The sequence below is a fragment of the Mytilus galloprovincialis genome, chromosome 3 (genome assembly GCF_965363235.1).
Source record: "Mytilus galloprovincialis chromosome 3, xbMytGall1.hap1.1, whole genome shotgun sequence".
Taxonomy (NCBI): domain Eukaryota; kingdom Metazoa; phylum Mollusca; class Bivalvia; order Mytilida; family Mytilidae; genus Mytilus; species Mytilus galloprovincialis.
The window spans coordinates 63177100-63192218 of NC_134840.1; the positions used below are offsets into that span (position 1 = coordinate 63177100).

The window sequence follows — 15119 nt, forward strand, 5'->3', positions numbered from 1 at the left end:
AAAGTCTTCATTCATACACTCTTCCATTGTGACTTGGAGATCGAAAAGAAAATCCCGACACATTCATCATATTTATGACAAAAAGGTACATTGTCTTAATCAAATTACCTAGTAATTAACACCTTTGAAGTCTTATCCACAATAATTGATTGTAATGACATAATTAACATAGGCGGATCCAGGGGGGTCTAGGGGGCCCGGGCCCCCTTTTCGTGGGAAAAATTTGGTTGATTATATAGGGAATCACTGAAGCATGACTGGAGCGAGCCCCCCCTTAGGTCAGTCAGCGGGCCCCCCACTTAGGAAAAGTTCTGGATCCGCCACTGATTAACCTCGTTACCTGGGGGCAATCACCAGGTGTCATATATGTAATTTAACTTCTGATAAGAAATCGATGAAACAAAAGGCAATTTTACCAAAACGGCACAAGGGTTTTTCAGAAAACGGCGTCAGGGCAGAAGGGCGCGACTGAGGGCACACAGGGCGCGGCGCCCTTCTATTTTGGGCTAACGAGACCACTGATGTATTTTATAACTTAGAAATGATTTACAAAAAGCAGAGAAGTTCTTAAAGATAGTTTTAAATTTAGTGTGCACATCGAACATGGTGGCCATTGTGATTTCTGTGGTCGCCATATTCGATGTACACACTAAATTTTAAAAGTTTTTTATGAACTTATCTGCTTCCTGTAAATCATTTATAACTATAAAAATACATCGATAATATACCATGTATACTATTAATTAATATACAATGTTTAAAAGTCACCAATATGTACTAATATTGAAATTACAAGTGTTATTCGGTCATTACAAGTGTTATTCGGATATTAACAGTGTTATTCGGTCATTCGAGGTACCGGTGTGGAGGCCTTAAAAATGCGACTTCTGGCGTGGAGAGAATTAAGGTAAGGAAATCACTAAGAGATAAAGGTCTACATTTGGATGTATGAGGCAAGAACCCAAAGAAATATTTAAAAAAAAAAGTTATAAAACAATTTTCACTGACAAAAGTAAAACACAAAAAACCAAAATATTTACTGTATAGGAAAAGGGGGGTCCATTCCACAAACGCGTGTGCGCTAAGCCTAAGGAGGAATTAGTTGGACGGTATCGTATGTGAATGTTATTTTTATACCTTTAAACTCAATCATTGTTGACACTGTTAAAACCCATGTATGTATCCCATTTTTGTTGACATCAATTAGTGACATCTTCAAATATCTTGGCCGCCATTTATAAACAATTTTCGTGTCCAAGAATTTTTCCTGTCGAAGAATTTCATTGGTCTATAATTTCTTTAAAGGGACATAACCAAAATTTCGCGGAAAAACTATATTGATTTTTTTTTAACAATTTTTTCAAAACTATAATTTATATAACATTAAATTATTTACACTTTTTATTACTAATTTTGAAAATAAACTTTAATTTTATTACTTCATTTTTGTATTTTATTTCTATTTAAGAATTTGAATTTTAAAAAAAAACACTTTTTGTCTCGCATGGAACAGCACCTGCAAGTCGAGAAATAGCAATCCTCATATTATGGTAATAGTTGTATAATTAAAAACTGTAGCCTAGGCTATGGTTTTATAGATTAGAATATTTCTTCTCATTCAGAAGCGGATCCAGGGGGTGGACACCCGATGCCGGTGACCACCCCCTGGATTTGCAAAAATGGTGCATCTAGAACATTTTGAAAATTAATAAATTCTTTCATTATATATCAAGGACGTATAACTAACACTCTAATATACGTCCTTGATTATATCAATTTGTCTATATTCGATAATTATTTGGTCGATACCTTTGATGTTAAGGTGTAAAAATGAAGGGACAGTCGATCCTCGATCTTAGATGGTTTTTTTTAAACAGGTAATTCATACTTTTATTCACATAACGTAAGTTTGATACAATTAATGTAATACAATTAATTTCTGGCTTCATTTTAATATGGACAGTGAGAGTATGGTAAAGAAAGCATACAATGAAAACTTAAACTTTCCTAATGGTTTTTATAGTAATTTAAATTAAAAGTGTTATTAGGTAAACTTGGTTTTCAGCATGTCTGGGAAAATCAAAATACTATGTCAAAGAAACAATTATTTTTTTTTCATTTCAAAAGAAATTAGAAGAGGAATTCATAAAATACTGGAAACAAGCTCTTTTTTTTGTGACTCTAATAATGGTAATAGTCATGGTAATAAACTAAGAACATATCGCAAAGTAAAAAATAATTTTGAATTAGAAAAATATCTTCTACTGGACCTTAATAAAAGTGTTATTTCTAAAATGGTAAAAATCAGTATTAGTAATAGTAAATTACTAAAAGAAGTTGGTAGATATACTAGAACACCTTTAGAACAGAGAATTTGTCCAATTTGCAAGGATAGAATTGAAGATGAGTTCCATTTCCTCATTCAATGTAAAGCGTTAGAACTTAATAGAAATGTACTCTTTTGTAATTTAAGTGATATAGTTAAAATTGAGAATGGAAATGGGGAATGTGTCAAAGAGACAACAACCCGACCAAATAAAAATCAACAGCAGAGGGTCACCAACAGGTCTTCAATGTAGCGAGAAATTCCCGCACCCGGAGGCGTCCTTCAGCTGGCCCCTAAACAAATATATACTAGTCCAGTGATAATGAACGCCATACTAATTTCCAAATTGTACACAAGAAACTAAAATTAAAATAATACAAGACTAACAAAGGCCAGAGGCTCCTGACTTGGGACAGGCGCAAAAATGCGGCGGGGTTAAACATGTTTGTGAGATCTCAACCCTCCCCCTATACCTCTAACCAATGTAGTAAAGTAAACGCATAACAATACGCACATTAAAATTCAGTTCAAGAGAAATCCGAGTCTGATGTCAGAAGATGTAACCAAAGAAAATAAACAAAATGACAATAATACATAAATAACAACAGACTACTAGCAGTTAACTGACATGCCAGCTCCAGACTTCAATTAAACTGACTGAAAGATTATGATTTCATCATATGAACATCAGGCACAATCCTTCCCGTTAGGGGTTTAGTATCATACCATCATAACATATATGAGAAGAACATAACCCGTGTCATGCCAACAACTGTTTTTAAAAATAATGTGTTTAGTTCCGATGCAAAGACCTTATCAGTGACTCAATATTAACGCCAAAATATGCAATCTTTAATGACTTGACAACAGTATCGTAATTATATCCCTTCTTAATAAGTCTATTCAAAGGTTTTGTAAGTTTCTGAGGTGAATACTGACACCTTTGTGCTTTATAAAGAATATTACCATAAAAAATTGGATGTGAAATACCTGAACGTATTAGAAGTCTGCATGTTGAGCTATATTTACGAATGATGTCTTTATAGCGATGATAACATTTAGTAAATGTGTTGACTAGTTTGTGATATCGAAAACCCTGGTGTAATAATTTTTCAGTAATACATAAATTTCTCTCGTTAAAATCTAAAACATTGTTACATACACGAGCGAATCGTACAAGTTGAGATATATAAACACCGTAAGATGGTGACAAGGGAACGTCACCATCTAAAAACGGATAATTAACGATAGGAAATGAAAAATCATCCCTTTTATCATAAATTTTAGTATTCAGCTTTCCATTAGTGATATAGATATCAAGATCGAGAAAAGGGCAGTGGTCATTGTTAGTATTAGCTTTATTTAAAGTAAGTTCAACAGGATAAATTTCATTAATATACATACTGAAGTCGTCATTATTGAGAGCCAAAATATCATCCAAATATCTAAAAGTATTATTAAATTTGTTTATCAGATGTTGTTTCGATGGGTCTTTGCTTATTTTTGACATAAATTGTAACTCATAACAATACAAAAACAGGTCCGCAATAAGTGGTGCACAGTTAGTCCCCATTGGAATTCCGATAATCTGACGATATACGGAATCCCCAAAGCGAACAAAAATGTTATCTAGTAAAAATTCAAGAGCATATATAGTATCAAAGCATGTATAGTTCCATCTTTTGTTAATATGTGTGAACAAGATAAGTTTAGTTTCATTCTGAAAAGTAATGATACAGACATTAGTACTATAACTGGAATAAGCGATATGTATGATTTGAACATTCATTCAAAGCAAACATAATGTTGTTAAGAGCTTTCAAGTTTTTAAGTCACATACATATTCTATATTGAAACCCCCGTTCTATCATCTGTTTGTCTAAAAATTCCGATCATTCCAATTTTTTTAGTAACTTAAACCCTCTTTCCTTGAGGAAACGCCACAAATCAACCCCCTCTGAAACACCATCGACTTGTATTGGACCTAGCATTGATACGAAAAAAAAGTGATCAGATTAAAGAAACAACCCCCGACTTACATATATTAAAGTCCAAACGACATTGGTTTTCAGTGAAAAGCAATCAACACGTAAATTACAACAAACGAAGAGAAATTGAATTTGATAAGAAATCATTTCCAACCTGGAATAAACTACACCTTTCCCATGAAAAATATACAGGAAAGAACAGACTGTTTCAGCTGAATTGGCCGAATCGGCTATGATGGGATAGTGTATACTCACGTTCAAAAGAAGGAGCTTACTGCATATACTGTGCTCTGTGTGGGGTTGATAATTTGGGAACATTATCATGCAAACCACTAACAGATATGGCACTTGATTATCCAAACATATATGCTATTCTCAAAATTGTTTGCACAATGAGTGTAACAAGTTGTGAATGTGAGCGTTCGAATAGTTAGCTCGGGTTACAAGAAACATTTTTACGTGCATCAATGGAAAAGGATCGACTAAAAAGACTTGGACTGATGTACTCGCATTACAATTTAGAATCATAACTTGATGTGATCGTTGACATGTTTGCATGCAGGCATCCAAGAAAAATAAAATTAGAATCAATTTTATAAATCCTGTGTAACTTAATTGTGTATTCTATAGTTGAAACTATTTTCATGATATCAATAAAAAAAAAATCAATTTCAATTTAAGATTTCAAAAGGTGACCATCATTTACTTATTATGCATTTCTCTGTCTTTGGTGATTTTGCATATATTTTTGCTCTGTACCCATCATGTAATATTGTAATTTTAGCGGTATATCTAACATTGCCATAAAGCGTGGAGGTTTGGCTAGCCAAAAAAAAAAAAAACCAACCCAGGTCCAACCCACTATTTTATTCTTAAAATGTCCTGTACCAAGTCAGGAATATGGCAGCGGTTATCTACTAGTTCGTTTCTATGAATGTTGAATTGTTGTTGGTTTTTTTTGTTGCACTTCTGTGTTCTGTTATTTCGTTGTTTTTCTCTTAAAGTTGATGTGTTTTCCTCGGTTTTAGTTTGTAACCCGTTTTTTTTTTTACTTACTCATATATTCTTTGCTTTTAAATATTTGCATAGGTTTTAGCATTCCTGGTGAGAGCTAATCTTTCGGACGAATTAAATTCATACTGATTTTTCTTCATTTTCATAATGTCACTAAAACTAAAGTTGTTTCGTATAGATCATCTATGTAGAGTTTCTTTTCCAATCTAAAATATGATTAAAAGCATTAAAAACGTTCACTAATTATTGTTTAGCTGCAAATGCCAGAAATAGTAAAAGTTACATTGCTGCCTCAAATTGTTTAATGGCAGGTATGGTTATATTTCCACTTTAAAAAATTTCTATCAAATAATTGAGTAAAAGGTAAAGTCTCAGAGGAGTAAAATTCTTGAGTGAAGGCTACAACTGCATATGCCCCAAGTTGTGGTACGGGGAATGAAAGCAATACATGGACTACACATGTGCTTGAGGAAAGAACCGTGTCTACGAGGCTCAGCCCCAAATGACTCACCCCTTCAAGTATCATGAATATCTGATTTTCAATATTCATCTTCAATTTGTAGAATGAGTTAACGAATACGCCAAATATTCACTGATAGTATAAACGTTTACTTTCAATTAGGAGCAAAACTCCGCTCTTAAGTCGAGTGACATATTAAAAGTAATCTATTATAATATCAGAGGATATATAATATAAAAATGCATAACAAGAGATATGAATGCAGTTCTTAAAACTATATCTAAATTAAAGTCACGATTTCTTTGGACATTGATTATATAATAGATAAGACTTTTATGTATATGTATATATTTATGACAAGTATGGATTTATTTAATTCTGTTGTGTTCGTTTGGTCAATTCTAAGTTGCTTACATGTATGCGTTGAAGGTGAGTTAATAAATAAAATAATATAATCTGATATAAATATTCTACGGTTTGTTTGTCGATCGGTTGTAAATATGTCTATGTTAAAAGTTCCTTTTACACTTGTCAAAAATAATGTTGTCATCTGTCTTGCAGGTTGTGTAGAAAAGGCCGATATAGTTTTTCTCATAGATGCATCGGGTAGTGTTCGGCCTGCTAATTTCAAAAAGGAACTCGAATTTGCATCTGAAATGGTAGGAAACCTGACGATTGGCTCTGATTATGTCCATATAGGGGTAGTAACTTTCGACTCCCAGGCTTATATGCGTCTTAAGATAGGACAATATAACGAGACGGCAACAATTCAGGATGCTATTTTGAAGATTCCATATACAAGTCGAGGAACTAGTACAGATGTAGCACTACAATTTGTTCTTACTAAAGTTTTTGTCCCACAAGCTGGTGACCGACCTAATGCTAAAGATGTCCTTGTTGTCTTGACGGATGGAGTTTCCATACATCCAGCAAATACTGCAAAACAGGCATATTTCTTCAAAGAGAAACATATCCAAGTTATAAGTGTGGGTATTGGAGGAAATACAAACAAAGATGAGTTAACAGACATGGCTTCTGTTCCTGAATACGTTTTTAATGTCCAAGATTTCTCAAAACTTGCGACACTACAAGCAACTATTAAGGCTTTAGCATGCAATACTGATGGTAATATTAATTTTATTTTTCTTATTCAGTAACTGTTGTATCATTAAATAACAGAAAGTTAGTTAACCAAGGAAACTATGCAATACGTCAGAAAACAAAATGACAGATAGTTAACCTTCTAACTCTGTGATAACTATTAGAAAAGTAAATAACAGATAGTTCACATACCAGAGTATGCAAACTGTCAGAAAATATCGGAAAATAGAAGAATAGATAGTGAAACCACCATGCTGATTACCAGAGCACAGTTCTAATAGACTAGAACAGCCACCAACATCCGACTCCTCCAAAACAAAAAAACAAAATATCATATCAAATAGACGTACAAACATCAACAGGAACGAACGAAACATGCATGGCCCAGATGACCGAGAGCTGAATTTAGATCCAGATCACCTACTTTTAAACGGGCAAATAATGTGCTTAGGGTAAACCAGTTAAATTACTAAAACCAAATCTCTCCCTTGTCCTATCTAGTTGAATCTTAAAAGTAAAACAGACAAGTAATGTATAGGATACCCATCAATCAGACAGAACCTCAGTAGTACTAAAACATAGAGGTCAACATACAATGTTAAACAATAGGCAAAGCCCTTGTCACATGTTAAAGTCCTTAATAGTTTTCAATAAATTTATCAGATGCTATGCAAGATACACATTCAAAACCAAGCATTTAATGTAAAGCGCATTTACATATAAATAAAGAAAACCACCACAATGTTCCTCACTGAAGACCGTAATGGTTTTTGTCATTTAGATACTGTGGTATGAATCAGTGAACATTGATCGACCATACTAAATTTATTCATACGCATACACATACGCATACTGCCCTAACTACGTCTAAATATTTCATTCAATAATATTTCAGAAATAAAAAGATCATTGAATAAGTATTTAGATTATCAGTGCAATTTTAACATACTGCAGCTGTATGCAAAATCTTATCAGAACCATTTACTTTAACTGTACATTAACACAAATAATCACGCATTTCTCATATTCTAAATTTCAGCAATTACGACACCTTCCCTTCAATGGATGATCGGATATTAAGTCAAACCAAACAATGAAGTATACAGAACTAAATGAGTGACTAGAATGATGACAGAATACATAGCTAAAACTATTGATTAGTAGTTATATAATAAATCAAAATATTTATGGCAATTTTGAACGCATCATTCCAATATTTATTTATATCCAGAAATTGACAATGAGGGTCGGTTGATAACAGTATTTCACGACAAAAGACATGATTCCAGCTACCAAATTGTAACCTTTCGATTTCTATTTATCAGCATTTTGGTAAATGGAAAATACATCTCCCATTTGATACAATATTCTAGAACTTATTAACACTATTTCATATTGTGATTTCTTTGATAGAGAGTTGCTGTTTACAAGAAACGGAAAGTCCCTAATCAAATGGCAAAACAAAAATCTCAAACACATTAAACGAATGGATAACAGCTGTCAAATTCCTGACTTGGTACATATTTTCTCATGTAGAAAATGGTGGATTGACATATGCTCGAATCGTTAAGTTTAGATGAAAAAGTGAAGAAGAAGAAAAACGACAGATATCTAATGTCCGAGTAAAGTAAATAGATTTTTTAGGTTGTGATTTGTAAAATTGACTACGATGAATAAATATACACACCCCTTTTCGGACAGGATTTCCTGACCTGTCTTTTTAAGGATTTAATTATTATTAAGTAAGATGAATGTTTTAAAGAAGAAAAGTTACTTTGACTATTTGACCGTAGTTAAATCGAGAAGTATGAGCCTTAGAAGCAGTTTAATGAACGTTAGGAAAGGATGTCAATTGATAGAGAAAAAACAACTTACAAGAGAAAAGAAATTACTAGTACGAGAAAAATTAAATTAGAGATAACCAAGAAGGATAATGGAATCCTGGTTTGAAAATAAAAGGAAAGATCTGGAAGAAGTTTGAGACCGAAAAATTATCCTAATCATGGCATGCAAATGACGAGGCATTGACTGCTTCCTTTTAAGGAACATAAGATCATAGGGTATGGATGCATGGAAAGATTTCGAGGTTGATACAGTCAGAGAAGGATTAAAAAAATAGGATTGCTAAGTTTTTTGATTAGATAGATAGAGGGTTGCTGCTCACAAGGAGGCAGTTAAACCAAGAGAATGGTTAATTAGAAATCATCCCGTCTTAAATTTTACGGACGCCATCACGAGTTAGTTGACCGTTATGGAATAACCGTTTCACAGATGCTATCGTCGTAACTACAACCCCCTTCCCTTTTCACGAATGTGATCTACCAAATTAGACTATTTACCAGGTATGTAATATCATAAGCAACACGACGGGTGCCACATGTGGAGCAGGATCTGCTTACCCTTCCAGATTACCTGAGACTACCCCAAATTTTGATGGGGTTCGTGTTGCCCAGTCTTTAGTTTTCGATGTTGTTTCTTGTTAACAATTATTTGTCTGTTTATCTTTTTCATTTTAGCCATGGCTTTATCAGTTTATTTTTGATTTATCACTGTTCCTCTTTTAAATTCATAGTTGACAAAAACTGAAACTACAAAAAGTTGTAAAAGGCTCTTTAAGAAATATCAGACAACAGAAGCGGATTCATAACTAAATTGAGAATAGTTAAAACCACAAGATATAAAAATGCCTATTTAGTATCAGCCATGCTGAATTTTGAAAGATGGACCAACTGGATTAAAATAGACTAGCAAAAGATTAACAGATTTCTGCTGTTTAATCGGGTTGTTTGTAGTCTCTTTGACACATTACCCGTTTGCATTCTCAATTCTTTTATGATGACTTAAGTTACATGACTTTTGTGCGGTATTAGGAGACACAATTTGACATGTTTTAGTAAGCAAGAGAACTGATTCTAACCAATAGTGAATGAATTTCAAAGAAACTATAAAATACCTGCCGTTAAATCAAATAATCACTGGAAGGAAGCATTTGTTTATTTATAAAATCCTATTTTTTGTTAGGATATCTCAGACAGAAAGATGACAACATCTGATAGACAACTTACAATTTTAGATTTAGTAATTCATCACCTGGACGTAAAAAGAGTATGATTGGGAGACTGGAAGTAACTAGAAAAGATTTAGAAAAGGAAGAAAGTAACCGTTTATCAACCAAAAGAGGACAAAAAAAAGCTCTGAAATTATACGTACAGAATGGAGATTAATATCAACATGTAGGAATACATGTGCTATGACAATTGATGAGAGAACGTCACTTCAGCAGTTGAAGGTAAAAGAACGATGAGAATATTGCTTAATGTGGATGAAGCAATTCCAAAAATAGTAGCCTACACTGGTACCTTATTACCAATTAACTAGAAAAGCGTGGTCTTGTGGTGAAGTTAGATATCAACACATCGCATTGTAGGCTATACGCTCGATGTGTAATTGTGAAATTGCCGGCAGTACACTACTGTACCCTTAATGTGATGTATCACACTTTTTCGAGCAAACTACAAAATCCAAAAAGCGGATTAACTCAAAGTCAGTTTCCATTTCGGCCGATGAATTATTTTCTAATGTGATTTTTAACACTAACATCAAAAAGAATTAAAATGAAACGTTTCTTTAAGATATTTTCAGATAAAAATACGATTCGTTTTACCTGGGTATGTAATTTTTTCTAAAAATTAGATTATGACATTTTGAGTGTTTTTCTGCTTTATAAGACATTTGAAAATTGTGACCACAGTCAGTTTGCACAATCGGATTTTAAGATTGTTTTCTAGTATTTGTAGATTGACTGTTTGACACAAAGGTTAACTTCTAGGTCACATAGATAAGACCCTAGATTGGCGAGATCAATTGTCATATCAATAACTATGAAGTTACTTATTGTTGCTTTCATTTTTTCCACAGTTAATACACTAATTGTAGTTCAAGGTGAGTAGATTAATTTTTATATAAATTTTTTAGAAAAAGTACCTATATGATGGCTGGAGAGATTGATGAATGGATACTAACACAAAAAGTATCAGTCCATAGGAAAACATATTACAATTCTGACTTCAAACTGGTGCGTGCGTGTTTGAGAACCAGAAAAATAAAAATATTAAACTTGTGCGTTAAGAGTGTATTTGTAAGCAAGAACAATGTTTATATTACACCTGTTAGCAGATCTTTTAATTTTTGTTTTTATTTATTTCATTCACATTTGGTTTAGAATCGAGACGATTAAACGGTTGACTTCTCGTGTACACACCTGTCTGCTATTAAAGACTGAACTCCCACTTAAGATGTTTTCTGTCTATCTATTTTGTTGCATTTCTGTCTCATCATCGTATACAAAAGATCTCCTCTTAATCGAAATAGTTTTGATATCACGATTTCAAACGTAACTGCTAAAAAGATGCAGAAACTATCAAAGAGACATTAGAACCTCAAAAGTAAAAGAAAACAGAACACCATGGCAAAAACAAAAACAAAAACAAAACATGAGAAGACGAACAAATAAGCAGCAAACTACATAGAAAAGCTAAAGATTAAACACCACGAACCTATCACAAAGTGGGTGTAATCTCGGGCATTCTGGAAGGGTTATTAGTTCTTAGCACCCGTTGTATTGGTCATGCAGAAACAAATCCTAAAAAAGTAATATTTTACCAATGGTTAACATGTACGATGCAAATTTCTATATTTAGTAAATTAAACAGTGATACATGATGCCAATAGGATTTTTTTTCTCCCTATCGACCAACATGACATTATGGACAGATTTTTTTCGGATCAAGAATTACCAATCAAGGTAACACGTTTGTAAAGTTTGCTCGATTGTTTTTTTTTCTGACACCCATATCACCAGAGCTACCAACTGGTATTTATGATTTTTGATTTTCATATCATTGCGATTTTTCGATTACTTTTTACTTTAATATGCCAAAATCCATACTATACCACATAATCGACAAAATTAAAACTAAAAGAATACTTGTAGCTATAGGATGTGTAGAAAAAGCAGACATTGTTTTTCTCGTTGACGCATCTGGTAGCGTGGGCGCAACAAACTTCAAGAAAGAACTAGAGTTTGTTTCAACAATATTGTCCAACTTTACCATAGATCCAGACCACGTACAAGTAGGAGTTGTAACGTTCGACAGCAAAACGTATCTAAGAATAAAACTAAACCAGTATAATGATACAAAGTCTATACAAAACGCCGTGAAAGGAATACCATACACTGGTCAGCTGACAAAAACTGATATAGCCCTTCAGTTCATACTCAGTAAAGTGTTTGTTCCAAGTGCCGGGGATCGGTCAGATGCAAAAGATGTATTGGTTATTTTGACAGATGGCGTGTCAGGAAATCCTTTAAATACCGCAAAACAGGCATACATTTATAAAGAAAAGCATATTCAAGTTATAAGCGTTGGCATTGGCAGAGGCGCTAACAAAGAGGAACTCACAAACATGGCATCCGTTCCAGGATATGTTTTTCAAGTCACAGATTTTAGCAAACTTCTAGGCATACAAAAAACCATCCATGCATTGTCCTGCAATAATGACGGTAAATTGTAACGTATTATAAACGAGACGGTTGTATCTATCGCTCCTCTTTTATAAAACATTTGTTGTCGAAACACACAATTTGTCGAAATTCAGTTACCTCTTGAGCATGTTTCAAATCGTCTTAAAAGTTAAAGGAGAAGGTCCGGTAAGGACCGATTTTGGCCTCAAATTTCATGTTCATCTGACGAAAGATTTTGACCACTTTTCAAACACTTAAGTGTCTATTTTATTTGAATCAATCAGTTTATGTGAAAGATTTTAACTGATTAAGTCATAAAAAACGCACCGATTTAAGCTGAAATACGAAAAATCTACCAAATATGCCGAAAAATGTCATTTTTCAGATGGTTTTTGTCAAAAATGAAAGTGGCCGCATCCGTGTTCATCCTCAACCTTTATATATGTTATGTATTATCATAAAATACAACTTACATTTCAATATTAAGGATGAACACGAATGCGGCCACTTTCGTTTTACACGAAAACCGTCTAAAATTTAACAAAAATGCTAGAGTTGTGAAGATTTCAGTAATTTAGCATGACTTAATGGTTCTAGTACCCGATATATGTGCATTGTATTGTCAAAATCAGCCCAAATTTATGTAGCAGAAGCATTTTGCTGTCCAATGAATAACTTAAGGTTTACATTTTAACAATTTTGTAAAACTGCTATATTTTGGGGCCAAAAAGGGGTCTTACTGGACCTACTCCTTTGATATATCAGGCCATTTTACCGTACATTGTTTCGTAGCCAGCGATCAAGGTAAATACTATATAATTCTATTTCAGGTTCACATAAACAAAAAAAGCTTCAATGTGTAAAACCACGTAAAGCGAAATAAAATCTGATCATGTAACGTGTGGAGGACATCATCTTCAATTTAATAAAATATAAAATGACAATATTCAAACGAGAATTTTCCATCTATATAGTAAAAAAAATGTCTATAATTCCATTTTACCGAATGGAGACTATTTTTTTTTGAAAATTAGGTAAACGATTATATCAATTTGTTTGAGGTTAAATTAGAATTGTTTTTTTTTACTTCACACTATATTAAAATATATATTCTGAAATTGTTACACTGTATCAAACTTTGAATAACGTCAACGCAATGTGTTGGAAATACCAAAAACTATAAGGAAAAAATACACCTCTGCTATTCTATACTAAAATTATGTATAAAAATCTGAATTGTAGTTATCACAACACCGTCACTGCAGTGGATGTTTGGATGAATAAACCATTAGGACGGTAGCAGTAAATGGAAAAGACTACTGCAAAGTTTTTGTAAATGGTTTAGATTAAATAAAAGAAAAAAACTTTTAGTTAAGTGTTGTTATAAAACCTGATCAAAAGGATTGAGCAATATATCTGCTGCGTGTATTTAGTCAAAAATAGTGCACAAACATAATATTTAACTTGCATTAGTATCACGACGGGTGTCACAAGCTAGGCAGGAACCTGTTTATTATTTTGGAGCTATAGGTTTACCCCCAGTTTTGGTGGAATATTTTTCTTTATGACAGGCATTCTTGACTTTTGTTATTATTGTAGAAGAAAAAAGAAAGAGAACTATTTAATTGTGAATAAACAATTTACTTATAATGACTGACTACTGACACCATCATTGGCATTGACCGAGCAATTGTAAAAAAAAACCCCAAAATGCAAAGTTTATATTTTGCTAAACCAGTCGAGCGTTTTGTCTACTCGAGACGTATGAGTGACGCTCGAATCAAAACAGTTAGAAAGGTTAATAAAATATGAAGGAAAAAATAAAATAAATAAATAAATCCGAAAAGTTGTGCAAAATCTACGGCTAATGACATCTATGTTAAGGGTAAAGACAAAACCAAGAGTTTGGATAATTAAAGCAGAAAATCTTCTGAAAGTAACCATATTGTTGATATTTTATACTACCTACTTCGATGGTGGTACCTTCTAAACCAATAGTTGCATCGACCAAGTGATTGTAATCAAACTTCATGATAGACAATCACGCTGGTAGTTTGTTATTGTAACACCAGACGCGTGTTTCGGATAAATAAGGTGCATCAGTTGTTCTCGAATCAAAACAATGAAAAAGGCATTGCAAATCGATTAAAACCATTGAAAGACACGAATGAGTGTAGAAAAATGCGTTCCGAATAATTAAAGAATATATCATATGAACAGAAAATGAACTGAAAATGACCATAGCATTAATATGTAATGTCAACACAAAAGTGTTGACTACAGGGCACATATATTCTGAAAATATGATGTCGGATATGAAATACATAACAAAATGAAACATTAGAATATTCTTTATGATAGCCAATAAAATGACAAGCCCAGTCTACGTTTATGTAGGTCATCTTTATAGTTGTTATATATTCTGACTTGATCCCAGAGACTGAGCAAGATATGTGTTTTACTCTGGACAGACACATGTTGTCAAGGTTTGAAAAGAAAGATGCATGATAACAGAGCGCAGTTTACAACTAATTGATATCACTGCAAACACTTATACACAATTTACATTGCTTTGAAGATAACAAGTAGAAACTAACTTCTAATTGGAAAGAAGAAGGAATGCTGCAATCAATTGATTAGTCACTGAAATTTACTGAAAAAAGTAAACTTATTCAATCCTTTCAAAACTATGTCAAATGTATTGAT

General features: G+C 33.0%; 2 protein-coding genes across 3 annotated transcripts in view; one reads left to right on the forward strand and one right to left on the reverse strand.

The window, feature by feature from the left end:
- Positions 1-1269, reverse strand: part of LOC143068607 (uncharacterized) — a 38635-nt gene extending 37366 nt beyond the window's left edge. For both annotated transcript variants that reach the window (XM_076242801.1, XM_076242800.1), the window contains exon 1: positions 1138-1269. The gene's annotated coding sequence lies outside the window, so the exon portion shown is untranslated. The remainder of the gene's footprint in view (positions 1-1137) is intronic.
- Positions 1270-6097: 4828 nt separating this feature from the next.
- LOC143066748 (matrilin-1-like) lies at positions 6098-13783 on the forward strand. The gene is made up of 4 exons (XM_076239559.1): positions 6098-6217; positions 6350-6913; positions 11883-12452; positions 13656-13783. The coding sequence occupies exons 1-4, from the start codon at positions 6124-6126 to the stop codon at positions 13691-13693; spliced, it is 1266 nt and encodes a 421-aa protein (XP_076095674.1). The 5' UTR covers positions 6098-6123; the 3' UTR covers positions 13694-13783.
- The last annotated feature ends 1336 nt before the right edge of the window (positions 13784-15119 follow it).